Genomic DNA, 26898 nt, shown 5'->3' with positions numbered 1-26898 from the left:
GCGTCCTGCCAGCGGCCCTGGATGGCTGGCTGCTTTCCCTGGGCGGGCACGGCCGTGCCACCTCCACACTTCCACCAGCCCGGTCCCTCACTGAGCCGGCCCCGCTGTGCGGCGCGGGCCGGTGCCCAGGCTGGGGATCGTGCTGGTTACCGGCGAGTGCGGCAGCCGGTCCTGGCCCCAGCTGCTCTCCCAGTGTGCCGGCTAACACGGTACTGAGGTTAGTCACCACAGCTGGCCTTGCTGGAAAGCATTTTTCCAGGCTGCAGACCTGTGTGGCTTTCCCTAGGGATCTGTCAGCCGGTAGAAGACCAGTAAGCAATTAGCTGGGGATCCTGAAAGGTAGTGGAGCAGAAAAGGCCAGTGGCACTGCTGCCCCAAAATGACCCAGCTCCACAACAGTGCTCCCCAGCAGGGATCCCAGCTCCCCAGCAGGGATCCCAGCTCCCCAGCAGGGATCCCAGCTCCCCAACAGGGATCCCAGCTCCCCGGCAAAGATCCCAGCTCCCCGGCAGTGATCCCAGCTCCCAGCAGGGATCCCAGCTCCTCAACAGCGATCCCAGCTCCCCGGCAGTGATCCCAGCTCCCAGCAGTGATCCCAGCTCCTCAACAGCGATCCCAGCTCCCCGGCAGCAATCCCAGCTCCCAGCAGGGATCCCAGCTCCCCGGCAGCGATCCCAGCTCCCCGGCATCGCTCCTGGCTGCAGAGCCCCACGGCTGCCCCCCGGCAGTGCCTGCGCGGGGCCTGCCCCTGCCCGTGCTCTCAGAGCGCTGGCCCTGCTTTTTCCAGTGGGCTCCGAGCGTGCTTTGGCTGCCGTCGAGCGCAGCGAGCACCGAGCACGCAGCCGCTTCCTCTCCTTGCAGCTGAAGCTGTCGGGGAAGGAATCTCTCTCTGGCACCTGGCGCTGGAGCTCTCCGGAGAGCGGCCGCTGCCTGCCGGGCAGCGCTGACCCTGCTCCTTCCCCGAGAGCCGGCCGGCATGCTTCTCCCCGGCTGCTGCCCCGGCCGCTCCCCGAGGCGTCGCGCTTGGCTCAGAGGTGACTGCTGGAGCTGTGCTGCTCCTCCGGCTTTCACCCTGCGATGGCCAAACTCTTCTGCCCCGAGCCCCCGGCCGTCGTCGCTGTGGGAGGGCTCCGTCCACCTGGTGCATCTCGCTGCACCGTCGGTCCCCGTCGGGACAGCCCTGGGCCCCCCCAGCGCCGAGACTGCTCGGTGCCAGGGGCAGCATCCCCCCCCCGCTTGTCTGGAGCCATTCTTTCCCTTTCTGGTAAATGGAAGAGCTAATCGGGTCAGACTTGAACCCAGCCGGGCTGAAGCACGCGTGGGACGGACGGGTTTCTCCCTGGAGGGCAGGTTTCTGCAGCGGCAGGGGTACGGCAGCGTTTGGGAAGAGCTCCTTACAACGAAGGGAGGCTTCATCCCTTTTTTCCTTTCCCACTGGCACACGGAGAGCTTGTGGCGTCGCCATCCTCGGAGGTATCCAAACCCAACCGGACGCGACCCAGGGGGTCCTGAGCGCCCTGCTCCAGCTGACCCCGCTGCGGGCAGGGGGTTGGAGTGAAGTCTCCGGTGGTCCCCGCCAGCCTCGGCCATCCCGTCTGTAAATCCCCGCGCTTCCAGTGAGGTCAGAGGACCCATGTCCGCGCCTCGGCTTGGGCGGGCTCAGCCCACTGTGGTCAGCGTGGGACCTGCACCCGGCAGAGCTCTGGGACAGGATTTTTCCTGTGCTCACCGTGTCGGGGGGCAGCTGGGCCCCTTTCGAGGAGCTGAAGAACATTTCCCTCTCGCCTTGCTTTTCCTCTCGTGCGCCGGCGGCCGGCTGTGTCACCTCCTTCTGCGTCTCACCCGCTCATTCGTTTTCCTCTTTGGCTTCTGGCCTTTTGCAAAACAGCAGGGAGACGAAAACACTTCACGAGCCCGCTGGGCCGGTGCCCGGCGCTGTGGTGACAGGAACCAGGGGCCCGCGGGGATGCTCCCGAATTGTCTGAGCCCTCGGCGGCGGAGCTGGGGGAAGGCAGGCGGCTTGGGGGTGTGAGGGTGGACCAGGGACAGTGAACGGCTACTGCTGTGGCCGGAGGGTGGGCAGGGACCTGCTGGCCCCTGAGCGGTCGTGAGCCACTGCTGCGGGGAGCAGGGAGGTCAGGAGAGGGGAAGGGGTGCCCGGGGAGCGATGCTGGGGGTCAGGAGGGGAAGGGGTGCCCGGGGAGCGATGCCGGGGGTCAGGAGAGGGGAAGGGGTGCCCGGGGAGCGATGCCGGGGGTCAGGAGGGGAAGGGGTGCCTGGGGAGCGATGCCGGGGGTCAGGCGAGGGGAAGGGGTGCCCGGGGGGCGATGCCGGGGGGCAGGAGGGGAAGGGGTGCCCGGGGAGTGATGCCGGGGGTCAGGAGAGGGGAAGGGGTGCCCAGGGAGCAATGCTGGGGGTCAGGCGAGGGGAGGGGTGCCTGGGGAGCGATGCCGGGGGCAGGCGAGGGAAGGGGTGCCCGGGGAGCGATGCCGGGGGTCAGGAGAGGGGAAGGGGTGCCCGGGGAGCGATGCCGGGGTCAGGAGAGGGAAGGGGTGCCCGGGGAGCGATGCTGGGGGTCAGGAGAGGGAAGGGGTGCCTGGGGAGCGATGCCGGGGGGCAGGTGAGGGGAAGGGGTGCCCGGGGAGCGATGCCGGGGGTCAGGAGGGGAAGGGGTGCCCGGGGAGCGATGCCGGGGGTCAGGAGAGGGGAAGGGGTGCCCGGGGAGCGATGCTGGGGGCAGGCGAGGGGAGGGGGTGCCCGGGGAGCGATGCCGGGGGTCAGGAGGGGAAGGGGTGCCCGGGGAGCGATGCCGGGGGTCAGGCGAGGGGAAGGGCTGCCCAAGCTCTCCTGGCCCTGCAGCTGGCCAGCCTTGCAGCTCAGAGGGCTGCAGCGTGGGGCAGCTCTGTTTCCCCAGCCGCCAGGAAGGTGTGTTTAAAGACCCTTTTCCTTTCTTCTCCGAGACCTCTGTGAGGCTTTACTAGCTAACCTATAATTTTCACCTGCATTATTTTAATAGCTCGCCAGCTGCACGTGTTGCTGAAGGGCGACGGAGAAGGGGCTGGGGGAGGTGTATGGAAGCAATCGGCAGCGCTGGCAACCACGCAGGCCTCCCGTCCCGGGTGCGGCGGCGTGCGGGGACACGTGGGTGCTGCCGGGGGGGCCCCACGCGCCGCACAGCCAGGTCTGCGTTTGCCCGGAGCTCCCCCGCGCAAGGGAGTCACGCTCAGCCTCTGCAAACTCGCTTGTGGCTTAGCTCTGGCGTTTCAGCTCGGCTGCCGCCTGGTCCATGCGGGTCAGCAGCGTTCGGACGGGGCTGGGGGGGACATGATGAGAAACTGGGCTGGGCGTAGTGGGCAGCATGGGGAGGGCAGGCAGGGGCTGCTCGACGCAGCCGCTGGCGGGAGATGACGCCCCGGGCGATCATTTGGCGAACAAGTATGAAAGTGCCATAAAGCTGCTCTGCTGGCAGCGGGCCCGGGGTCTCGGCTGTTGGTTTGGAGATCATTGCTGGAACACCCCAGTCGCTCTGGGGAGCACGGGGGTCAGCAAGGCTGCGGCCGTGGTGGGCAGAAAGCTCCTGCAGCAGGGCTGGCGGCAGCTCCGTCTCAGCTGATGCTGGTGCTGGGGTGTCCCGGGTCCGCGCTGGCTCGGGGCCACAGCGGGATTTGGAGGGGCGCGAAGCCCGTGGCAGGCCGTAGCCTGCGCCGCGGGACGGGCGACGCTTGCTTTGTGAGGGCTGGGACGGAGGCGGCATCCACCCCCGGTTGCAGAAGGTGGAGCGGCTTGCTGTGAAGCGTCTTCGTGCAATCTCATCCGCTCGGGTGCTGGGTGCTGTTTGCGTGGAAAGCAAGGTGCCGGAGGTCTTCTGCTTGCTGAGGGGGGGGCAAAGGCAGCGCAGCACAAAGCACCCTTCCGCAGAGCTCTGTTCATGCTAGGTTAATCGCATCAGTGTGCCCCGTCGGCTCTTGTCTCTCCACCGGCGGTAGTTTTGATGAGCATTTCTGCCTGGAGGAGAGGAAGGTGGCAGGGAAACGGGTGGGCGCCTCCCACCCTCAGCCCCCTGCGCTGTCGAAGCTCAGCGTGGGATGCCGTGGTGGGAGGCCGTGGGCTGGTTCCCGGGCAGCAGTTGCAGCGTTCGCTGGGTGTCCTTCGTGCTTGTGAACTGGGAGCTTTGGAGGAGGGACGTCCGTTGCCTCCTGCGTCAGGGGTCTCAGAGCTGTCGGTCTTTTAGCCTGCCTGCAGAATCACCCGTTTTGTTTCTTTCTCTCCCAGCTGTGGGTCTCCTGGGCTCACGGCGAAGGCAGGAGCCGCAGCTCCTGTCCCTCGGAGCGTGTCTCAGGTGACCGAAGGTGGGTAGCACCGCAGGGGCTGGCTGTCAGCCCCAAAGCGCTCCGCTCCTTCCTCTGCGTCCCGCGGGAGCTGGGCCTCGCTCCTGGAGCCCACAGCACGGCTGCGGGCTGGGGACCACGCTCCGGGGCACGTCCTAGGAGCTGAAGGCAAGGGCTGGGCGGGAGCAGGAATGAGGAGGAGAGCTGCGGTGCCCGGGGCTGGCAGCGAGGGGCTCGTGGGAGCCTGCCCACGGCTTGCTGCCGGTCCCGCGGGAGGCAGTTGCTGAGGGAGCTGCAGCCCGTCTCCTCGTCCCCCCGAGCCAGCAGCACGTCCTGGACGTGGGCAGACGTGCGAATCTTGGAGCTACCTGTGACTTCACAGAGCAAATATGTGGTGGAAAATTGCTCTGCACCCGGGCAGGCCCTATCACACAGCTGAGAGTAATTGCCGCCCGGCTCGCTGCGGATGTCCGCCCGTCCCCCCGGCGCCAACCGGCGAGCAGAAACAGCCTCCTGAGCCGGGAGTGCTTTTCTGCGGGTCCTGGGAGCTTTCACCTGTGCAGCGTGGCACGTGCCCTGCGTGCGTCGGGAGCGGGGCGGGGCGGTGAGCAGCCGCACCGGGGAACGGACCTGGCCGCTGCCTCCGCTCACGGGCTGTGCCCGCAGGACACGACCCGTCTGCACGTGGCTTTGCGCAGAGCCCGGTGCTGCCAGCGGCACAGCCGGTGAGCGCTGCTAAAGCAGGGGGAAAGCTGCGTCTCCCGCAGCCGTACCTGTGCAAGCACGTCCCTTCCTGGCCGGCCCTGGAGCTTTTTCCCTGCTCCACCCGGACAGAGCAGCATCTGCGCTCGGCCCGTGGTGGCAGAGCCCCATGGCGATGAAGCTGGGAGAGGAATGCGTGGCTGGAAGAGGCCCTGCGGGATCCGGTGGCAGTGTCTCGGACCTGCTGCCTGCCAAGGTATGCGCAGCGTGCCGTCTGCCAGGGCATTGCTGCTCAAGCCCTCCTCTTCTGCTGTCCGCGACTAAAACCGGTGCCTCCTGCACCTTGTTGGTGCTGAGCTGCGGCTCGGCAGCTTCGCTTCGGCTCGGATGCTCCAGCTGTGCAGGGACCCTGCGGATCGCCAGCACCGTTCTGCCAGGCACACGCGAAGGCAAACTGCGCTGCCTTGCCGTGTTTTTATTTGCTTGAGCACCGAGCCCCTGTCCCTGCATGACCGCAGCAGCCTCGGTGTGGGTGGGGACAAGTTGGCAGCATCCCCTGGAATTGGTGAAGCATCATTTAAGTGTTGAGTGTTACGACCTCATTTGCAGGACTCGAAAGGACTCCACTGAATCGAAGTTTTCCTCCCCAACGCCTCCAAATGTCATTTCAACAGTATCCATCACTGCTTGTGTATGCCTTTGAGTCCTGCCTGAGAGGCAGGGAGGCTTTCCAAACCTCTTTCTCCAGCTTCGAAACCACTAGAATTGAAATTAAAAATACAAAAATTTCCACCTCCGTAAAGCGGAGCGCTTCCAAATCCTTACATGAAACCCCTGCACCCAGCCGGGCTCCCTGCGAGTGAAGCACCAGACGTGTCAAACCAAGCAGCCCCGTGCTCGAGCCGCTCGGGGCCTCTGAACCGTTCGGCATGAAGCGAACGGCCTCTTCCCGCTCCGTTAAAGCTGGGGGAGCGAGGCCAAGCCGTGCTGCCGCTCGCCCGCCCTGGCACGAGCTGCCTCTGACGTTCCTGCATCCGAGGGCCGTGCAGAGCAGCGAGGGAACCCGGCCGGGGAGCTAGCACGCCTCGTGGCTGGCAGGGCAGCCGTTGCCTGCGCTGAGCCCGGCTGGGGGACGCTGCCCCACCCCAGCCCGATGCTCGCCGGTGGCAGAGGTCCGTGGTTCCTGACCTCCGCTGAACTGGTGTGTTTGGAAGGAGGAGCTGTGGACAATCGTGCCCGGCCAGCCCGCTGGCTTCCTAGTGCTGGGCATCCCTGAGTCCTGTTGCTCCCCGCTCGCCTTCCCTGCTGCAGAGCGTGGCCCCCAGCCCCTCCGAGGCCCGCCCGTGGCCCTCGTCATTCATCCCAGGCAAATCGCAAAAGCCTTTGCTCACCTTTGGGGAACGCCTGCGACCGGTGTGGAACCGCCCTGGGTCCCAGGGGACTGGGCTCTCTGGGGCTCCCGGCGGTTCCCCTCATTGAGAGACGATGTCCCCTGCACAGCCGGGGACAGGGTGCGGGGGTCCCCGGGGGCTCAGGACACTGGCTGACACCTCTTTGACATCCCGTCCTGTCTCAGCGCCCGAGGCAGTGGCCGGCTCCGTGCTGTGCTGAGCGGGAAGATGCTTCACGGCACATTTTAGCCGTCAAGGCTGGGCCCCTCTGCACAGCGGGTCCTCACCAGCGCTGGCAAGGGCTGTGCCGTGGTCCGCTGGCTCCCCGCCTGCCATGGGGTCTTCTCCGTGTTTGCGAGGAGGAGCACTGCCTATGGCCTCCTTCCCCCTGCCGCAAGACATGGAGCCCGCCGCCCGATGCCCTGCGCCGCCTGCTTCTTCTTCCTCTGCTTTCCTCTCCATCCCTCTCTCCCCGCGTCCTCCCCCAGCCCTCCTGCACGCACACGGTGCCGGCGTGCCTCTCCCCGCCGAGCTGGCAAGCGTCCTTGGGCATCCCGCGGGGAGCACCGCTCTTGGTGCCAGAGCACCCCGGGTCCCTCTTGCAGAGAGGGCTCCCAGGGGGGTCGTGGCGGCCGGCAGCCCCTGTCCCTCGGAGGAGGTCTGGGTACCGCTGGCGGGGCAGGGAGAGGCCAGCGTTTCTGGTGCAGGCAGGGCGGGTTGCTCCTGTCTCCGGCAGAGCCCAGAGCCCCGGCCCACCGGGGCCCCACACTCCAGCAGCCATTCGGCACCGGGGCTCACCCCCGTTGGGCTCCCGAGCCACGGGAGGGAGCGAGGAGGGGCTCGCAGACGTGCTGACAGCCGAGCAGCCCCTCACTTGCTGCTCGAGGGGGCCGGGGCTCAACCTTTACTCCATCTCGCGCTTTTTAGAACCTTGGGACACGGTTTTGGTGACATAAGAAGGAGCATTTCATTGCCCTGCAGCCAGAGGCCCGTGAAATCTCGGAGCGAGCGCTGCCTGGAGGAGCGCCGGCAAGCGCCGAGATGCTGTGGCGTATGTGTGTAATTTATTTCCCCAGGAAACTCAGCTCAGCTGCAGCATCTGGTTTTCACCGAGTCCCTGCTTTTTACCCGGTCCTCCAGCTGGGTTTGACCGTGGCACATGGGGGTCGGTGCTCGCCCCGGGCCACCCTGCGGGAGGGGTTCCCCCCCAGACCCCGTGCTGGGGCTCAGCGGCGAGGGCGGGGGGGCAGGCGGAGGGGCTGTGCCCGGCGCCGGGGGAGCCGAGCTCGAGCTGCAGCTCGGCCGCTTGGTGACCGGACGGTGTCTAAAGCCAGCGTGGGCGCGGGTGAAACCAGAGGTTTATTGTGTGAGGGGGGTCGGGGGCTCTGGATGGAAGGAAGCTCCTGCCGTGAGTCTGAACCATATTCATTTTTAATTATACAAATTGCTCAGGCTTTATATTATCATATCAATGACATGAAACACCAGCATGTATTGATTAAACTCAACAAATGCAGCACCCCAGGACTCAGAGTTCAGGGGATGGAGTGGCTCAAAGCTGGAAGGGGACGGGGAGAGCAGGGTGTTTCCATAAGCGGTTTCACCAGCGCTGCTCAAGTCAGACCTGGGACGGGGCACGTCCGAGTGCCGGCTCTCCCCCGGGAGCAGCCGTGAGTGGCATCCGCAGAGACCGGGGCAGGGACTCCCCTTCCAAGGAGGCCCGGAGCAGGTCCCCCGCCCCTTTGGCTCTCCGGGCAGCGGCTGCGTCGCCTGCGCCGTCGCGGAGCGTCCCTGCGCAGCGAGCGTTCCTCCGAGCCGCCACGCGCAGTCCTGCAAAGTCCTGCCGCCGCCGCATCCGTGTTCGCTTCCCGTCTGCAGTCACCCCTCCGAGCCGGGAGGACGCCCGGCCTCTCCCGAGGCGCGTGTCCGGGTCAGGTTTAGGTCCTCCGGGGTGACGCCGTGCAGCTCTCCCCAGCAGCAGGGTGAAGGCAGGAGTGTCCGTGGCTGTGGTTTTGTGTGTGTGGCTTTTCCATCCTTCCTCCTTCTGCTCCTCCTTGTTGTCCTTCCTGAAAACTATGATCATCTAGCTCCGAATCGCCGTCTTCCTGTCTCGGTCTTTACTCTGCAGAGAAGGAGAAGGCCAAGTTAAAAAAACACACCTGGGGCTGGGAGTTTTGCCAGCACGCTGGCTCCAGCCTGGGAGCCTCTCGCTCCTCCCCGTGCCGGTGCTTGGCAGGAGGGGCCTGTGGCAGCTCCGCTCCGACGGCTCTTGGGCGCTGTGGGGCAGCTTTCCCGAGGCATCATCGTCATCCCTCCGTGTCTATCTGGGGGTCCGGAGGGGTCAGCCGGAGCAGGAGCTGCGTCCGCCCCAGAGCCCTGCTCCTGCAGGTGCCTTCCCCTGCCCTGCCCTGGCCCTGCCGGGGGACTCCCCTCGCCGCCTCCCCTCTGCCCTCCTCGGGACGCCCGACGCTTCCACCCCGCTGCGCCGTGCCCCCACCACGGTCACTCGTCCAGCCACCTGCCTCCCGAGCCCTCTCCCTGGACAGAGGTAGCGGCAGGACAGAAACCCTCTACGCTGCCCAAACTGTCCATAACGGCGCCCGTTTCGGGGCTCTCCCATCCCACTCCTGCAGCCTCGCTCCTGCAGACAGGCCCTTTGTGTGCTCTGCTGGGGCCTTGAAAACACCAATCTGTCCCTGTCCGCCTGGTCGCCATCCACGGCTTGCAGGAAACTTTCCTGTGCCATCGCCGAGTCCTCCCGGCCAGCCCCTCGGTGACAGCCAGGCTGCGAGTCAGGCTTTGCTCCCCGAGCACCAGAAAAGCCCCCCGCCACCAGCACCATCTCTGCCACCAAGGCCACCGTCACTGCCACCACGACCACCACCAGCATCACCAGCAGCGCCACCGTCGCTAATACCACCACCGCCGCTGCCACCGGTAGCACCGCCGGCACCGCCACTGCCCCAGCCAGGTGTGCGCGGGCAGAGCTGGTGCTTCTCATTTCCAGTTTGATGGGATTCGCGGCCGTCTGGGGTTTGGCCGGGGTGGGTGCAGGTCTCTCTGCCCAGGGCCCAGGTGTTAGGGGGTGTTTCCACCTCTCCTCTGCTGGCCTGTGGCTCGCCAGCGTGGCCGGGCCGAGGCCGCGTCCCTGGGCTGGTCCGCAGGACTTGCTGCGGTGCAGCCTCCCCCACGGCTGCACGTGCGGCCCCTGCTCTGACTCTTCCTTTGTTACCGGGGGTGGGGAGGGGAGGGGAGGGGAGGGGAAGGGGAGTTCAGCTCAGAAATGGTAAAATTAAATTTCCCAGATGTTCAGGCCCCAGGAGTTCTTGTGCTGTCTGGAGAGGAAATGGGGATTCGGAAAATCCCGCCTCATATTTTTTCCCCTATCACCTTGCCTTTCCGCTGCCATTAAGTGCAGCAGGAACAGTAAATTACAGGGCTGCGGAGCCGTCCCATCTTGTAGATACCGTGGGGGGAGCGGGGGGACGGTGCTGGGGCGAGGCACGGAGCTCCTGGGCTCTGCCCCATGGCTCTGGCCAGCTCGCCGCCCGCTCACGGCTCCTCGCTTGCAGAAGGCTTTTGGGGTGCACACGGAGCCCTCCGCTCCCCGTCACCGTCGCTGTCCCTACAGCCCAGCGCTCCCCGCTTGACGTGCCACCCCGTGCCCAAATTATGGGTCTTTTCGCACCAAACCTGCAGGCGGGTCCGGACTCCCGTCCCTGCTGGCTAACGCCAAGCCCTGGCTGTCCCGTGGGCTCGGTGGCAGGGTGACCGTGCCCTGGGTCGTGGCAGGAGGGACGTGGGGAGCGTTGGTGGGGAAGGCCGTTGTGACGAGGACGCTGAGCTCCCCAGCTCTCCTTGCCGTGCCTGGGGCGAGGGCAGGGGGGCTCGGCCGCGGGGACGGGGAGGCTGAGCCCTGGCGCTGCCCCGGAGCAGCTTCACCCGCGCCTGCACTGGAGACCGGAGCGGCTGCTCCGAGCACGGGACGGCTCTGGGTGCCCTGCAGTTCCAGTCGCCTCCGCAGACCCGTCAGCGCAGGGCGCTGCCAGCCACAGCGGAGCGAGGGCGGCTTTCCCCGGGCTCTGCGCAGAGCACCCGCTGCGGGGCTCGGCTCAGCCCTTCCTGCGCTTGCCCTCGGCTGCATCCAGCGTGGCACTCTGTGCCGCAGGAGCGGCGGCTGCCAGCGGTTTTGCTACAACAGCAATAAAACCCAGGGGTGCAGGCAAGCCGCGGGTGACCGGATCAGCTGGTTCTGCCCAAACCCGTCACCCCCCTCCTCCCAGCCGCTCTTACCCCTGACGAAGGCCGCGAGTTCCTCACTTAGTGTTGAATCACAAGCCCGCTCAGTCGAGGCTGCCCTCAAACACCTTTGCCAGCATTTTGCCTCCGGAGGGACAGAGCATTCACAGCCGGCAGCGACCCGCTCTCAGAGCTGCTCGGCAGGGCTGAGCTAGGCGCCCGCGGCCGCACGAGGTCCGTTCGGCGAACCCCCCTGTGACCTGGTGCCTCCCGCACCCGCTGGTGCTGCGGAGCTCTCCCGTGCCTGCGGCAGGGGCTGTCGGTGGCGGTTCAGCCGGATCCAGCACGCCAGCGCTGCCTTCCCGGAGCTCGGCCGCTGCCCGCCTTGTCCCCTCCTGCTCGGCGCGGTGACGCCGGCTGCGCCGGCAGGGCTCCTCACCAGCCCCAGCCCTTTTGCCGAGCCCCACGGGTCCCTGCAGGCCGGGCTGACCCCCACCCAGACCCCCACCCTCCTGCACGGCCGCCTCTCCCCTTCCCGAGGGTCCTGTCCCAGCCGCCCAGGAAAACCTCCGATCCTCTCATTGCTCTGCTCCAGCCCGCGGCCCTGCTGCATTTATCTCTGCTGAGAACTCTCTGCTCCCGTTCCATGGGACCGGAGCTGGTTTGGGAGATGCTCTGGAAGAGTTTGCTGCAGCGCTCCCGCCACGCCTGCCCCGTGTGCCCCCAGGCAGGGCGGGCATCGTGCAGGAGCTGGGGTCTGCACAGCCATCGCCCTCCTCCCTGCCCTCTTCCTCTCGAGGAGCGTCCATCCTCTGAGGGACGCCGCGGCGCGGACCAGCCTGCGGCACCCGGGGCTTCCCTCCCTGCCTGCCTGCGCTGCCCTCGGGGGTGGCAGTGGGACCTGGAGCTGCTCCGGCCCCTTGCACACTTGCACAAAGCTGGCGGTCGCCGATCCCCTGCCTGCTCCCCTCCGGCTTCTCCGCGCGGGACGGGGCAGCGTGCGCGCGCAGCGGATACCCCTCCGTACCCTCCGCTCTCCGAGCAGCGCCTGCCCCGCGGGGCGGGCAGGGGGGCCCGGGGGCCGCGGGGGTTATTTTACAGCCTTGCCGTGCCCCAGGTTCGGCTGCTCCTTTCTCACACATCGCCCGGCTGGCGGTGCCGGGGGATTAACGCCGGGTCTGTGCCGTGACCCCGGCCTGCCCTCTCCGGGGGTCCCGGCTGCCTCCGAAGGGCTGGCGGGGGCGGGCGCGCTGCCCCGAGATCAGGGGAGAGGGCTCGTGCTGTGGGCCCCCAGCGAGGGGCTGCGGCCCGGGCTGGCGGGAGCTGCCCCGGTGGGGCGATCCCACCCCCCCAGGGCTGCGTGGTCTGTGCGGGTCCGGGCTCCCAGAAGAGCCTGTCCTGCCTTCACGTCGAGGGGAGGCTTCAGCACCGCTCTGCCCGTGCCCCGAGATGGAGGCAGGGAGCCCACTGCCCACAGGGAGGGCAGGGATGGGACAGAGCCCTGGGCCGTGTCCCGTGTCCCGCCAGCTTCTCCCGAGGCCCCCGGCGCATGCCAGCGGGGGCACTGGCAGCAGGCAGACCGCTCTGCTTTGCCGGCTGGGGTTGGATGCTCTGCTGCCGCTGCCCCTTGGGAAGGGATGGGGCACCCCTTGGCACTGTTCCTGCCCCATGGGTGACGGGACAGGTCAGCCCTCCGGCGAGCGGGGTGCGGGCAGCCTTTGCTCCCGCCGCGCAGCCTGAAACACGCTGGGGCTTTCAGCCGTGGTCGCTCTTGCAACGCTTTTTAGATCCCAGGTGGTCTCGGTGCCCCCTCCCCAGTTTGCTTTCATGCAAATGCATGCTCCCGCTCCAGAAGACAGAGCGGCCGATGCTGGACGCTCGTCCCTCGTCACTTTAACCAGCGTGCAATCCCGGCACTGACTGCTCGGGGTGACCCCCCCCTCTGCCCCCACGTCTCGTGTCCCCAGGCCCGCTCACCCCTCGGCCCTTTACAGCTCTACGCAATGCAGGCGGTGGGGACGAGCGCTTTGTGAGCGCCGTTGGCACGCAGAGGATACTGCGAGGGTCCTCAGCCCCGGAGCAGTTTCAGCGAGAGGATTTGGATTGGACTTGCCTGGATTTGGACTTTTTGGCACTTAAACAAGCCCAGTCCACCCCTCAGCCCAGGCGGTCCGCGAGCTGCCCCGAGCCGTGGCTGTTCCCAGCAGCTCTCCCCGCCGATGCGGTCACTGGAGGAGAAACGTCCTGTTTTTCCCCCGCCAGCACTGCGTGTCCTGGCGGGGACGATGACACAGGCAACAGCCACAAAGGAAAACCTGGAGAAGCACGAGCCCCGTCACGGGCCGGCAGGGATGGCGTGTCGGGGGCACCATGGCCCCGGGGCCCCTCTCCCAGCGCTCGCTTCCAGGAGCAAAGCCAGGGACCGTCCCATCCGTCACTGCCACCCGCCCACACGTTGTCCTGCAGCGCCTGCGGCAAGTGTGATGCTCCTACCAGTCTGGTGACCTCCCTCCTGCTTGTGCCCTGGCTGGGGCATCGTCCAAGGCCTTGTCCCCATGCAGGTTTTTAACCTTTGATTCGATCTCAGGGGACTGGCACAAGCCTGAGCAGCCGCCAGCCTAGGCAGCCCCTTTAGCAGAGCTCAGCCGTTCTCCGGCGGGCGGCAGACACCTACACATGACTCATTTTAAAGAAGGATCTTTCCAGGGAGATGGTGTTGGTTTCAGCCCGATATGGGAAAGTCCCTGGGATAAGGCGGCGGCGGGACGCCTGGGTGCGAGGCGAGGCTGAGTCATGCAGCATGAATCTGGGCAAGCCCCTTTGCCCACCGGGGTGCTGCTTGGCCAGCAAAAGCGGGATGAGGCGAAGGGCCGGCTAGGAAGGTTCGCAGAAGGTTGGCTGCCCTACTCGGCCGTCCCTTGGGGTGCCCACAGCAGCCAGCAAGCCCAAGCGTCCCGCCTGAGCTCTGTGCTGTGGCCCCTCTCACTAGAAAGCCTCTGCACAGCAGCTCACGCCTTCCATCCCGTTCCTCCCCTCCCTGCAGCGGGTCCTGCTCACAAATGCGCACCCGCAACTTCCCTGGTGCTCCTGCCTTCCTGGCCAGGGTGCCTGGGGACGAGGTGGCATCCGGCCTCTGCCCGCGCTGGCAGTGCCGCGCGTGCCGTCTCCTGCCTCTCTAGAGTGCGTCAGGCTTTTAGTGAGGGGAGCCATGCCATCGCTTCCCCTCGGAGTCACGGGTTGGGTGCAGCCTCCCACGGCTCGGGATGGAGACGGTGTGCCCGGCACGGCCGGAGGCTGTGGAAGGGCTGGGAGCTGGGCAGGCATGGCGCGTCTTGGGACCTTTGGGAAGGAGGAGGTTTTAGAGAGCCGGCCGCAGCAAGGAGTCTGCAGGCTGGGGTGTCCCACCGCAGGCTGGCCGGCCCTCAGGGGAGCTGCACGGCACGTCTGGCACAAAATGGACGGGCAGCGCTGGTGACAGAGGGGCAAACGGTGCAGGGGCTCGCCTGGGGGTACCGTGAAGGAGATCCCTCCTGAGGTTACCCTTTCTTTGGCGAAGCCTAGAAAGCCGGAGGCGGACAGAATCACGTACCGCAAGGTCGCGTTGGTTGAAACGACATCATTACAAGTGAGCAAAAAGACATGGCGGAAGAACAGACCTTTCTGTCAGGGATGGACGGGCTGTTTTGACCTGAGCACCAAGCAACGCATGTCAATTTGTGTTCTGATATGACCAAGCTGCTCTCCCCTAAGCTCAGCGTGGAGCGAAGCTGCGTGTGTGTGTTTGGGAGAGGAGGAGTGCCTCTGCCTCCTTCCCTCGAGGGAAGGGGGGTCTCCGAGGAGCTGCGTGCCGTCGCTTGCTGAGCTCGCAAGCGCTGGGGCGGAGGGCTGGAGCTGCCACGCACGTTGGCGCTGGGTCAGCTTTGGGCGCGAGGCGAGGCGAGTGGCCTCGCATGGAGCTGGCTTCTCCTGAATGGGCCGGTGGCCATCTGGCTCTGCAGAGCCAAGGCAGGGTCCCTTCCACCCGACGTCAAACGGGCTGTGAGATCCCAGCTGCGCTGTGTTTGCAGCTCCAGAGGAGATTGCTTTCATTTCCTCACCATTTGTCAAAATACCTTTCCTGATAAAAGATGGTTTATTTTATTTCTTTAACACACAGTAAAACCTATCGAGTTGTTATCTGGCCGTAAAATCTCAAGCACAGACCGAGTGCACTGCTTAGGCACGGTCTCTTCAGTCCCCTCTTCCCAGCATGAGCCCGACCTAGCTTATTTCTCAGACAAACCAAAGTATCTTGTCCCCTTGGACGGCCGCTGAGGATCTGATCTTGGGGAGGTTTTATCCAGAAGAGCTGCAGGAAGGGAGGTGGCCCGTTTTGGCCCAGGAGTCTTGCACGGCTTATCCTTTCCACGCGCCTTGGCACAGACGTGCCAGTCCTGGCGTTTTCCCCCGCACAGGAGTCCGTGCTGGGAGCTGATGCAAAAGTGGCAATGGGAATTTATCGGAATCGGTGCAGAAGTGGCAATGGGAATTTATCGGAATCGATGCAAAAGTGGCAATACCAGCAAAAGAGGCAGAGAACTTGATCTTTGAAGCTGTTACAGGAGGTTTCCGAACAGGCTGGTAACTGGAAGGCGGGGGAGTTTTCCAGTTCAGCCCTGTAGGAGCTTCCCCACCTGCAGCTTCTGTTGTTAAGCTGGGGTAGCACTGGCTTGAGCAGTGTGCTGGACACTTCACAGCCGGTGGTCTGCATCCCTCACCCACTGGGGAGAACTTGACACTGGTGCTCATGAAAGCTGTGGACAGGGGAAGCACTTGGTCTCCACTGCCCAAGTAGAAAGAGCCCTGTGTATTCATCTTTGACGACCTAAGATTTAGCGGTGTAAATCCCAGCAGATGCAAAGACTCCGGACATTGTTCCCTCCTGCCTCCTGCTCCCGGCTCTGTCTCCTTCTCTAGTGAATCGGAAAGGACGTGCAAGGGGGATTAACAGGGTTTGGGGTTTTCCTGCTCTGAAATACTCAAGCTGTCAGAGCTTGCTCGTGACTGGTTTTACCGCCACTGCTTCGTGCTTAATGAGCCTTGAATCCTTAACAAAGACTTCTCCCTCTTCAGGGCGTTACTCATTGGGGTTAAATGGGTTCAAATGGTGGAGCGTGCATGCATGGCTCCGGCTGCCATCCCGACGCCTCTGCCTCGGCTCTTGCTCCCTCCTTTACCTCCACCCCGCTGGAAACCATCTGCACCGTGCAGGAGACCAACAGGTTTCTAAAACCCAGGGCACAGCCTTCTTGAGCAGGGCTTGAGACGCGTGACAGCCGCCTCCTCCCTGCGTCCCCGCTCCCCCGTGGCTGCGTATGCGTGGCAAGAGCTGCCCTGTACATCGGGAGAGCCCCGAGAAAGGCTGCAGCCCCGCACCGCGCCGCCGCGCCCTGCACGGCACCGCGGCGGGGTTTGCTTTCCCCACACCGCCGCAGAAGGTCTGCTGGGACAGGCAGGGCTGCGCCGGGGAGGTGGCAGTCGGTGGCAGTCACGCAAACGGCCCCCGGAGCCTCGGCAGAGCTGCTGCTGAAGCTGGATTTTCCTAGTCTGGCTGCCGGCCTTGTGTCTTACTCCTCCTGCCCCCTCACCTTCCGTGGGCAGTGGTGCCCACCCCGCTGGAGCTGTGGGCCGGCATGGCAGGCGTTGGCCAGTGCCGGTGCCAAGCGGGCATGGAGACAGCCTCTGCCGGAAGGCTGGTCCTGGCGCGAGGTGGTGCTGCCTGCCGGGACGCTGGGAGGAGAGCGCTCCCCTAAAGGCATGGGACCGAGAGCCGGGAGCGGGGGACACTGGGTGAACCGGGCTGGCCAGGACGTTACGGCTCCCACTCGGCGGCGGAAACCTGCCGGTGCCTTTGGCAAGCTGGGACAGCCGTCCCGCTTCCCGAGTGCCGGTGGGCCAGAGCTGCTGGTCCCCACGCTTCTCCGGGGTGCTAGAGGGGAAGTTACGTGCCGTGGCGTTGGCCTCGGCTTCCCCCCATCCCTGTCCCGGCACGGCTCCCCGGGACACCAGGCCCACGGGTGGGTGTGCAGAGCCAGCGTGGCCCTCGCCCAGGCAGACGGACCAGCCCGGGGAGCCGGCCCTGCCGCCAGCCGCTGGCATCGGGGGGGCTGGGAGCCCCGGCTGCGGCCAGCCCTGCGCCCAAATCGCTCTCGCCTCTCCGTTTGCTGCCTGGACTCTGCCGGAGGGGAGGTGCAGACTCCTTCCGGATTTACTTTCCCTGTGCCTCTGATTTCCAGCTCCTAAAATCTGTTTCTCGCCCTCAGAGGGTTTCCCCTTCTACCGTCCCTTTGCCTTTCGGCGAACGCATGCGAGATTCGGACGCAGCTTCTGGGGGCTTTGAGCAGCAAACCTGGACGTGCGAAAGGGAGGCACCGTATTTTCCACGCCCGAGTTTCAGGCTCACCGCGGGGTCTGGCGCGCTCTCCGGCTCGTGTCGATGCAGCTCCCACCGGAGCTGCTTCGTCGCTCCCGGCCATCCCATCTCTCCCTCGGCTCGCACCAGCCCGATGGCAGCGGAGCTGTAGCCGGTGCCCTGGCGTTCCCTGACCCCCTCCTCGCGCGGCCGTGGCTGGGGACGCCCGGGGGTCCCGCGCCACAGCCGGTGCAGCCCCCTCCAGCCGAAAGCCCCGCGGGGACGGCGCGAGCGGCCACTTACCAGCTTCCTCTGGTTGCTGAGGCAGAAAGTGCAGATCTGTTTGGGCTGGGAGTTCTCGGTGTCGCGCGCAGGGGGGCTGCTGCCGCCGTGGTGGTAGAAGGCAGGGGTGGTGTGGCAGGGCTGCCCATCCCCGCACGCCTCCCCCACCAGCAGCACGTTCCCCAGGTGGGAGATGTAGCTGGAGGCCAGTCTCAAGGTCTCGATCTTGGAGAGCTTTCTGTCGGCCGGCTCGGTGGGGATGAGCGTGCGGAGGGCGGTGAAGGCGGTGTTGACGCTGTTGGTGCGGTCACGCTCCCGCGCGTTGGCCGTGTGACGCTGCCGGGGCTCCCTGTTGATCCGGTTGGGTTTCTTGCCGCTCCTGCGCTTGCTGGCCTTGATGCCGTAGCCGTCGGCGTCCAGGTGGTAGGGCTTCTCGTCGGAGCCGGAGCTCTCGCTACCGTTCTCCTCGTCCTCGGACAGCATGCTGATCTCGGGGTACAGGTACCGGCTGGGGGCCGAGCGCAGCATGGCAAAGGACATGTTGGGCGGCGAGGGGACACCGGGGAAGCCACGTGGGGACCGCCGCGCTCTGCCGACCTACTCCTGCTGCGGGCGGCCTCAGCTCCAGGCGCTCATGCTGCTTTCTCGGCTGGGGTCCGGGGAGCCCCGGCTCGCGTCACCCTCCCCGGGCAGGCTCCGGCTGGGAGGCGGTGCAGCGGGGGATCCCCGTCCCCAGCTCCCTGCCGGCTCTCTCCGCGCAGAAGGGGTTAAGGGCTGCTCGCAGGCAGGGCTGCCTGTTTCCTCTCCCCACACATGTGCATCTTAAGACGCTGAGTGTGGCAGGAGCAGGGAGTTTTATAGCAGCAGCAGTGGTCAGCCAGGCCCCTCCTCCGGCTCCGGCAGGCAGCCCTGCTCTGGCTCTGGAAGTGGGAGCCGCTCAGGCTCACGCCTACCTGAGCTCACCCTCCGTCCCCGCAGGGGACTTAACCCTTCAGGGCTCGGCCGGGGGTCCTGCCCGCGGCCCAGGGGCTGCAGCCGGGCCGGCGAGGACAGGAGCGCTTGCTGCGGTTCACCTGCCAGCTGCGGGCCTCGGCCGCGGCCGCCGGCCCGGCACGCGGCGGGCGCACGGGGACTCGTGCGGCGTCCTCGCCCGTCACCTGCGTGGGCCTGGGTGGGCGCGGCGCTGCTGGCGAGGGGGGCACCGGCAGCGGGGTCCGTGGGGGCTCCCAGAGGTCCCCGGAGGACCCTACGTGCTGGGGCGGGAGGGGGGCTCCCCTGGCCCCGTGCCTGCGGGGTTCATGGGCAGCCCGCGCCGGGGACAGGGCTGGGGACGGGGCTGCGTCACCCCCAGGCCGGGGCTGGGGAGACGGGCTCCTGTTCAGGATTAGTCCCTGCAAAGAGAACCCCTGAGAGCCCTCCCTCCCCTTCCCGCAGCGAGACCGAATCCATCCTGCTGCCGCTGCTGCTAATGGGGCAGAGAGGGAGGAATTAACCCTTGAGGAGCTGCCCGCCGGCATACCTCCGCCGAAGCTCCTGCCTGGTGCACGCCTGCCGCTTTAATTTGCTTTAATTTCCTCCCCAGATATCAGCATTTGTGTCTCAGTCAGCCTGCTAGGTGCGTGCGGGTGCGGAGCCCGCTCCTGTCCCCATAACCTGTCCCCGTAACCTGTCCCCGTAACTGCGCCGGCTCTGCTGAGCCCCCAGAAACCAGCACCTGCTGGCAGGGTCGGCTTTGCAAACCTGCCCCAAACTGCCCCCTGCTCCCCTGCCCGTGCCGGCTCATCGTGCCCACGCAGGCAGCTCGAGCAGACTCCTCTGGGGACAGAGGGCTTGGGGGGTCGAGCAGCGGTCCCCGTGGGCCCCCAGCGGCTGCCGCTCCGGCGGGGCAGTCCTGGCTGTCTGTGCCCAGACCTGGGACCAAAGGAAACCGAGGCTTCCTGTGCTCTGCAGGTGAGCTTAGAGGCTCATGGGGAGAGCCTGCGACCCAGCCCCGGCTTTGCTCTGCGAGGCTCTTGGCTCGGTGGCAGCCCCAGGCAGGCGCAGTGCAGCCCCAGGGCCGCTTGAGTTCATGGCGTAGATCGTGGGCCCGGAGCCGCGGAGGTGCTGCGAGGCTGCTCCGGAGCTTGCCGGCCCGGCTGGTCCCTTGCTGCAGAGGCAGAGGGCAGGCAGGGAGGTTCAGCCCCGGTGAAGGCCATCAGCCTCCTCCTCTGTGGGAATCCCCACAGCATCCCGAGCCACAGAGCTGTCCCTAAGGTGTGGGGCTGGGACCCCGCACCCAGGATGGGTCCAGGGAACCTGTGGACCTCCGAGCGCCGGAGCAGGTTGTGCCTGAGCTGGCAGGGAGTTGCCCCAGCTCCGGGCTGCCTTGTCCCGGCCCCGTAACCTCGTAAAATATGAGTTGTGACAGTGGGAGCGTGCCCCCTTCAGCTGCACAACTCTGCCTTGGCACGAGGAGAGCATCGGTGCCTGGCGAAAGCCTGCTCTTCCCCCAAGCCCAGGCACATCTCCCAGCCCGGCAGAGCTCCTGCCACTTGGCCCTGCTCGGGGGACCCTCAGGGCAGCGTCGTCCCCTCGCACGGCCGCTGCAAACCCGCAGCCTGGGGGGCTGCAGCAGGGTCGGCCAGGCTGAGCCCCACGGACTGCTCTGCCCTCGCCAGCGGGAGGGACACCGGCTGCTTTTGGTGAGGGGGGGGACGGGCAATCCCCGGCAGCGGCAGCTCCCAGCCCTGCCTGCGCGCAGCCCCGGGGGCAGCCGGGTGAGACCCCGCTGGTCACAGCCCTCGAGCGGGCTTTGTGTGGTGTGCTGATAAGCGGCGTTTTAACTTGGCCAGAAATGGGAGTTGCCATTTGCTGTGAAGTCTTGGGTTCCCCCTCTGTTTCGGCGGTGAGCAGTGCATCCCCCCGAGCGCGCTCCCCAGCCGCAGCTCCGCGCGGGGTGTTGTCGCTCCGAGCCAGTGTTTTTCACCTTTGCAGTGTGCTACCACAGTTAATCAGCAGTCTGAAATCCAAGCCACTGTCATCTCCTTCCACAGTGCTGGGCGCTCACCATGCGTGCTTTGGAAACCCGGGCTCCTGTAGGCATCTGCTTTCGTTTAGCTCTGCTAATGAGCTTGCTTTTCTCTAGCACCTTCTATCTAAGTGCAATCCCTGGGCGCTTGCCCTGCGCTGTCCTTCCTGGTGAGACGCACATCCGCCTCCCCGCGGCCCAGCTCCTCCGGCTCCAGACCGGGATGGAGAGCGGTCCTGTGTGCAGGTGATGCTCAGCGCTGGGTCGGGCCAGAGCACCAGACCTGGCACGGGCTCGGAAAGCCCTGGTCTTAAATAAGCAGAGGCATTTGGCGCTGGAGATCGCAGCGTCCCAGCCACTGGCTCTGTGGCTCTCCTGGCTTCCCGAAGAGCTTCCATGATGTCCCGATTTGGGCATCGTCTTCCCAGCCCTGGCAGGTCAGCAGAGCCTGCTGTAGGCGCCTTCTTCTGGGGAGGCCGCGGCTGCAGAGCCATGGCCGAGGAGTCTGAAATTCCCCGCTGCGATCCATCCCCTGCCACGGCTTTATTACCTGGAAGCTTGGCCTGGCTGCCTGCAATGACGCCACCGCTCCGCTGCAGAGGAGCTGCTGCCTGCAGCGGCTGCCTGCCTGCCTTGCCCTGCTGCCTGGACCGAGGCGCGGGGCCGCGGTGGAGTTGGGCTTTCGTGGTCCCTTTTAAATCTGCCTCTGCCCGTCTTCGGGACCCGCCCTCCCCAGCTAACGGCCCTGCAGAGCGTGGGGTGCTTGGGGTGGCTTTCCTGCAGACACCTTGACCCCGGGCTCTGCAGAGCTTCCCTCCCCGCAGAGGGTGCCCGGTGCTCGTGCCGGACCCCCTCGAGGATCCCCCTCCTTCGGGAAGTGCCGCTGGGGGCGCGGAGCCCTCTCCGGCAGTGCTGGAGCCTGTGCTGTCACCTCGGGGGGCACAGGAGACGCCCTCCTGCCGTGGTCCCCAGCGCCCCGCCGGCACCCGGGCACGCTGCCATGGTCTCCGGGGTGGGGGGTGGGAGGGCTGAGCTTGCCCCGTCCCCTTTCTCCTCCACGTGGACCGGATATTTTCAAGAGAAGAATCTTTCCTACGAGGCTCTCCAGCTGCCAGGAATGTGCGTCTAGGAATGCCCAGGGCCCATCCAAGAACAACTTCCAGACGTGAGGCTGAGTGACGGCAGTCCCTCGCTTCGGGGCTCCAGACTCCCCCGCGCTCGCTTGCAGGACGCGGCTCGCCGGAGGCGATGTGTTAACGACACGGGAGGCAGCCGCGCCGCCCGAGTGGGTGGGTGGGTGGGAGGCGAGCGGAGGGGAGGGCCGGGGTTGTCGCTACTGGGCTGCTTCGGCACCGTCAAGAAACTCCGTCTGGGAGGAATTTGCTCCTTCCTCCGCGCTGCGGGGAGACGTGGATCCCGCTGCTGGGGATCGGGCTGGGGGAGGACGTGGATCCCCCTGCTGGGGGTGAGCCCTGAGGGGCAGCCGCAGCCTGGCCGTCCTCCCGTGGTGGCCTCAGGCGTGTGCGTCCCTACGGGATTTTGTCGGGGCTGAGACCCCGGTCCTGACCTGCCCGACGGCACCGTCAGCGCTCTGGGGTTTGCTCCCCACCCCAGAACAACCAGAGCTAGGGCCGCCCGGTCAGGGCCTCCCGGTGTCCTCCCCAGCAGGCACTGGGGTGTCTGTGCCAGGCACGTAAGCACCGGGGACGGGACGAGCGCGTGGGGCATCCTGCCGGCGCTGAGCCCATCCCTGCCAGGCCGTGCCGGCAGGTGCTGCCTGGCCGGTGCCGCACGGGGCGTCTCCCACGTGGAGGTCCGGGCTGGGGCAGGAGGTCCCGAGTGCCCTCGCAGCGTGCAGCCAGGGCGTGCTCCTGCGTGGCCAGCACGGGACCCTGGGGCTCGTGTTTGAGGGGAAAATGTTCCAGGCCTGCTGGGATCCTGTCTGCTCCTGGCAAGAGCTTCGCCCAGGGATTCCTGCGTCAAGTCCGCAGCTCCTGGCGGAGCTGAGCCGGCCTTCGGGAAGAGACGCCCAGTCTGGGCTTCCAGGCTCCAGGCAGGGCAGCGCTCCCTGGGCAGCAGCCCGGGGCGTTAAAAATACTTGCTTGTCTCTACGCTGACTGTGTCTCTACAGCTGAAGGCTGCAGCTAGCCCTGCTCTGCCGTGCCACGGCTGGAGAGCTGGCCCCGCTCAAGTCTTGCCCCATGCGAGTGGAGCCGTAGCGTGTGTTCGTCAGGGTGAAGAGAGCATCAGGGAAAAAGGGCAGAGAAGGCAAGGCTGCTCCCATCCCTCGGCCACAGAGCCCAGAGGAACAGCTTGCATCCCTGCACCTGTCTCATCACCCGGGCATCCGTGCTGCCGATCCTCTCGTGCCCTCTCTGCCCTCCCTGCTGCTGTCGCTGCCCAGCCTGTCGCTGCCCAGCCTGCCTGCATCCCGGAGGTGAAGCACAGTGGCTCCGGCATCGCTGCCTGCAGGCTGCGTGGCCAGGACTGCTGCATCCCCTCCCCTGCTTCTCCCCAGAGGCTCCGTGCCACGTGCGGCACTGCTGAACTCCCGCTCTGCCGGGGCCTCGCGTCCCCGGCCTCGCCGCTGCCGGCTGGGACCCCCGCAACCGGGCGAGCCGTGCAGCGGTGTGAGCACACGAGCCCGCCGCTCCAGGAGCAAGTACTTCTGCTAGAAACACAGCGGGGTGCAGCCGGACAGGCAGCCATACACCTCTGCCTGGCGAGCGTGCCTTGTGCTGCCTGGGAGCGTCGGTGTCACGCTCGGTGCTGAGACCGGGCGCCCGCACCAAGTGTCGGTTGTCACCGACCTCGTCGCTGTTCCCTCGTCCTGTGCAGGTCCAAGGGGCTGCTGTGAGCAGACGGTCGGATGGAGCGGTCCCCGGGCCTGCGGGGACTCCTGCCTCTGCCTGGCAGCCCCGCGGGGAGCCGGCGGCTGCTGCCCCGTTGCTCCTTGCAAAAATCTCCTTCCCAGGTGAGGCAGCAGCTCCAGCCCCGGCAGGCACGGCGGCTGTAAGCTCCTGCCTGGCCGAGAGCTGGCACCACCGCAGAGGTGTCGTGGCTGCCTGTGGCCCGGAGAGCTCTGGGCGTCGGGCATCTCGCTGGCATCTCCTGGGGCTGTGCTGGGGCATCCCGGGGACAGGCGGCCGCAGAGCAGCCTGCGCCGGGCTCCCAGAGGCCTCTTGGATAACGGCTTTCCTGCTGCCAGCCGCAGGATGAGGCTTCCAGAGCCGACATCCCGGTGTCTGTCTGTCTGCACGAGCCTCAGCTGGGCAGCTGCAGAGGGCAGCGACCCAGGGGAGCTCAGCCTGCAGATGCAGGGGCTCTGCCGGCTCAGTCCCAGGTGGTCCGGGAAGCCCCCGGGGTCTCGGCTGTGCCCCAGCAGCATGCAGCCTCCGGCCAAGTGCAGCAGCGGCTTCCCGGAACCGGGCCAGCCCTCGCTGATACCAAGGGGAAAATTCCTGCCCAGATCCCGGGGGGGTTGCGCACATCCTGCGCTGGCTCTGCTCGGAGAGTGATGGATGGGCCCGGCGTGGCCCCGGGGGCTCCTGCTGGCTCTGCCTTGCCGGGGCTCCAGGCGCCTTTCCGTGGGAGGCTCCGTGTCGTTTGCAAGTGTTTATGGGGACCAGATGCTGCCGCGGGGCAAGGGTGACCCCTGACTGCGGGGTGTACGGGGCACAGGTCGCCTTCACACCTTCGTCCCTCTGCGGCTGTAATTGGGGACGGGGTCTCTGCGTTCTGCAACGCCAGGGCAGCTGGGAGAAGCCGGAGGGCCCTCGCTCCCCGCTCCTGCCCGACCCCGCAGCCCCGAGGGGCAGGATGCGGCCGGGTGTCTGCCCGCCTGCCCGGTGTCTGCCTGGCCCCTGCCCGTCGGGTCGCATCCTGCCCTCGTGTAGCTGCGGGGGCTCCGTCCCCGAGGCGCGCCGTGGCTTTGCCGTCAGCGGTGATGAGTCTGGAGGTCTGCGTTGCCCACAGAAGCGCCCGGTCGCCACCCGGACTGCGTCAGCGTTTTGGCGACTTGCCGCGGCTACGAGAGCTGCTGCCGGGCTGCGGGTTGAGTGAGAGCAATTTCGCTGCCGGGTTTGAATCTCCCACCTTTCCCCTTGCCGAACATCCCCTCGCTCCTGTCCAGGAAACCTCCCCTTCTGCCCCCTCTCCGCCTGCGGGCTTGGCATCAGGCCCCAGCTGGAGCCGTCCCCCGTGCCCAGATGAGCTCTTTGGGGCCTCTTTGTCTTCGCCGCTCCTCTCCGAGCCCTGCGCTGGGGCGGCAGGTCCCGCTGGGGAGCTGGAGCCGGTGGGAGTCCGGAGCCCCCTCGGGGGCTGGTTCCTGCCCCCAGCCTCTCGTAAAGGGCAGCAGAGCAGCTCCGATGTTGCCTCCGTCCCCATCTCCCCCAGCCTCCGTCGGTCCAAGGACCGCGGCAGGTCAGGGACAGCTCATCTCCGCAGCGTGTCCCCACGCGAGCTGCTCACGGGGACCGGGGCAGCCGTCCCCCACGCTCCCAGCCGGTGTCGGGGACAGGAGATGTGGAGCCCAGCAGCATCTCGGAAACGTGCCTGTGGTGCCGGCTGGCCCACTCCGCCAGCACGCCGTGATGCCAGGGGCTGCTCCTGCCCCAGAGCTGTGGGACCCGTGGCCACGTGCGGACCCCAGTGGCCAGCGAGCCAAGGGGAGGGATGAAGCCACCCGTGGGTCGGGGGCAGCTGCCTGCTCCCGGTACAGGCAGCCAAGAAAGGCAGCGGCTGGGCGGGTGCGCGTGTGCCTGCGCGTGCGTGCGTGTGCAGGGGGAGCAGGCCTGGCAGCTGGCGATCGGAAAATGTGAGGCGCGCTCCTGTCTGCGGGACGGACGCAGGAATGTGCTCAGCCGCGGCGCTGCTGACCGCCCGCAGCCCCCTGCCCGCACGCTCCAGCAGGCAGCTGAAGCCTGGCTGCAGCCAACGCCGCGCTCCGGCGTTCCCGCTCGCCGAGCCATTAAAAGGTTTTTAAACCCTTCCTGCTGCGGTAAATGAGCCCGGGCGCTGCTTACCTTGACGCTTGCGTCCTCTGCCCCGAGCGCGGAGGAAGGGGCTGCGTGTCCCCTAATGAAGCGCAGCTCCGGGCAGGCGTTGGGCTGCCCGTGGTTGTGCCGGGCGCGGGGCTGGAGGCGTGCTCTCAGGCCAGACCCCCTCACCCCACCGCAGCTCTGGGGTGCAGTCACTGCCCTCCCGGCTTTCCCCATCGCGGGGACCCTTTCTCCAGCCCTGCTCCCGTCCTGCCCCAGCCGCTGGCAGCGTGTGGGTACCGGGGCAGTGCAGCGCGGCAGCGGGCATCAGCAGCTTGCAGCCGGGGTTTGCTTCGCTCCCGCTGGGAGGGCTTGGGGCATCCTCACGACGAGCCGCAGGCAGAGCAGTGCCCGGGTGCCGTTACTGCTTGTCAGTGCCTGCAAATGGGCAAGGGGGAGGCAGCGGGGCTCAGCCTGTACCTGGGCAGGGGGCCGGGCATCACGCGGCTTTCCTGCCCCCTCCTCCTTTTTAGCCCCTGGCACCCAGGGGTGCATCTGCTTGAAATGGTGTCCCCTGCCCTCCCCGCACACCGCTTCCCTCCGCTCCCCTCCAGGACATTCGCAACACAGTGGGCAACATCCCCATGGAGTGGTACCAGGACTTCCCACACATCGGCTACAACCTGGAGGGCAAGAGGATCTACAAGCCCATCCGGAACAAGGACGAGCTCGACATGTTCCTGGAGAAGATGGAGAACCCCGACTACTGGTGAGCACGTTGGGGAAGGTGAGCACGGTGTGACACGCTCGCCACGTGAAGCGTGTGTGTCCGCACGCGTGCGCACCGGGGCTTGAAACGCCCCGACTGCCCGGAGCCCAGGGCTGTAGACTGCAGACCTCGAGGTATCCCGGTGTGACTGCTGGCGTGTGGCTTCGGGAGCCCAGGGCTTCATGGTCCTGGGGCTTGTACCGGCGTCAGGGACGGACGCTGCAGTCCAGCCCTGACCCTGTCCTCTTCGGTTCCCTGCAGGCGAACGGTCCAGGACAAGATGACGGGTGCAGACATAAAGCTGACAGACGAGCAGGTGGACCTGGTGCATCGGCTCCAGAAGGGGCAGTTTGGGGATGTCCACTTCGACCCCTACGAGGTAGGGTCATGGCACACCCTCTGCGCTTGCTCCGAGCGCTGGGTTGCCCCAGGACTGGCAGGGCAGCACGGCTGCCTCTGCCACGCGGGGTCTCTGTCTCCCCAGCCGGCCGTTGACTTCTTCACCCACGAGGTCATGATCCACCCAGTGACGAATCGCCCAGCGGACAAGCGGAGCTTCATCCCCTCCCTCATCGAGAAGGAGAAGGTGAGAGGTCTGACAGCACCCTGGGTAAGCTGGGAGCACAAAGCCAAGCTCTGCTTGCGGCTGGAGCCCCCACGCAGACCGCGGCGCTGAAGGCTGGTGACCGCGGCTGTTCTGTCCGTCAGTCCCTCCTGTCCCTGCCGTGGCCCACCCGCCCCCACGACTGTTCCTGCTGCAGCAGTTTTGTGTCCATGTGTAAGCCCGTGCCAAGTCCTCCAGTCCTGGGC

General features: G+C 66.6%; 2 protein-coding genes across 4 annotated transcripts in view; one reads left to right on the top strand and one right to left on the bottom strand.

Annotated features, from left to right (window-relative positions):
- BOP1 (BOP1 ribosomal biogenesis factor) overlaps positions 1-26898 on the top strand; it is a 69644-nt gene that overhangs the window by 36946 nt on the left and 5800 nt on the right. For both annotated transcript variants that reach the window (XM_072851739.1, XM_072851740.1), the window contains exons 4-6: positions 25934-26088; positions 26350-26467; positions 26573-26674. In XM_072851739.1, coding sequence (XP_072707840.1) covers positions 25934-26088; positions 26350-26467; positions 26573-26674 — 375 coding nt within the window. The remainder of the gene's footprint in view (positions 1-25933; positions 26089-26349; positions 26468-26572; positions 26675-26898) is intronic.
- On the bottom strand, positions 7848-18262 carry SCX (scleraxis bHLH transcription factor). 2 transcript variants are annotated; one of them, XM_072851749.1, is made up of 2 exons: positions 17355-18258; positions 7848-8543 (listed from the first exon to the last, which is right to left on the bottom strand). In XM_072851749.1, the coding sequence occupies exons 1-2, from the start codon at positions 17871-17873 to the stop codon at positions 8505-8507; spliced, it is 558 nt and encodes a 185-aa protein (XP_072707850.1). In that variant the 5' UTR covers positions 17874-18258; the 3' UTR covers positions 7848-8504. The 2 variants fall into 2 exon arrangements, with proteins under 2 accessions (XP_072707850.1, XP_072707849.1); XM_072851748.1 differs by lacking the exon at positions 7848-8543 and adding an exon at positions 14539-15612 and having other exon boundaries at positions 17355-18262.

The sequence above is a fragment of the Ciconia boyciana genome, chromosome 2, assembly GCF_034638445.1.
Source record: "Ciconia boyciana chromosome 2, ASM3463844v1, whole genome shotgun sequence".
NCBI classification, from domain to species: Eukaryota; Metazoa; Chordata; class Aves; order Ciconiiformes; family Ciconiidae; genus Ciconia; species Ciconia boyciana.
This window is presented reverse-complemented; position numbering and strand designations above follow the sequence as displayed.

Bases quoted from the DNA above. Each gene is read 5' to 3' on its own strand.
- SCX (XM_072851748.1), bottom strand. From the start codon at position 17,873: ATGTCCTTTGCCATGCTGCGCTCGGCCCCCAGCCGGTACCTGTACCCC. The intron at 15,613-17,354 runs GTAAGTGGCCGC...CCGATTCACTAG, and splicing joins TCAGCAACCAGAGGAAGCTG to AGAAGGAGACAGAGCCGGGA.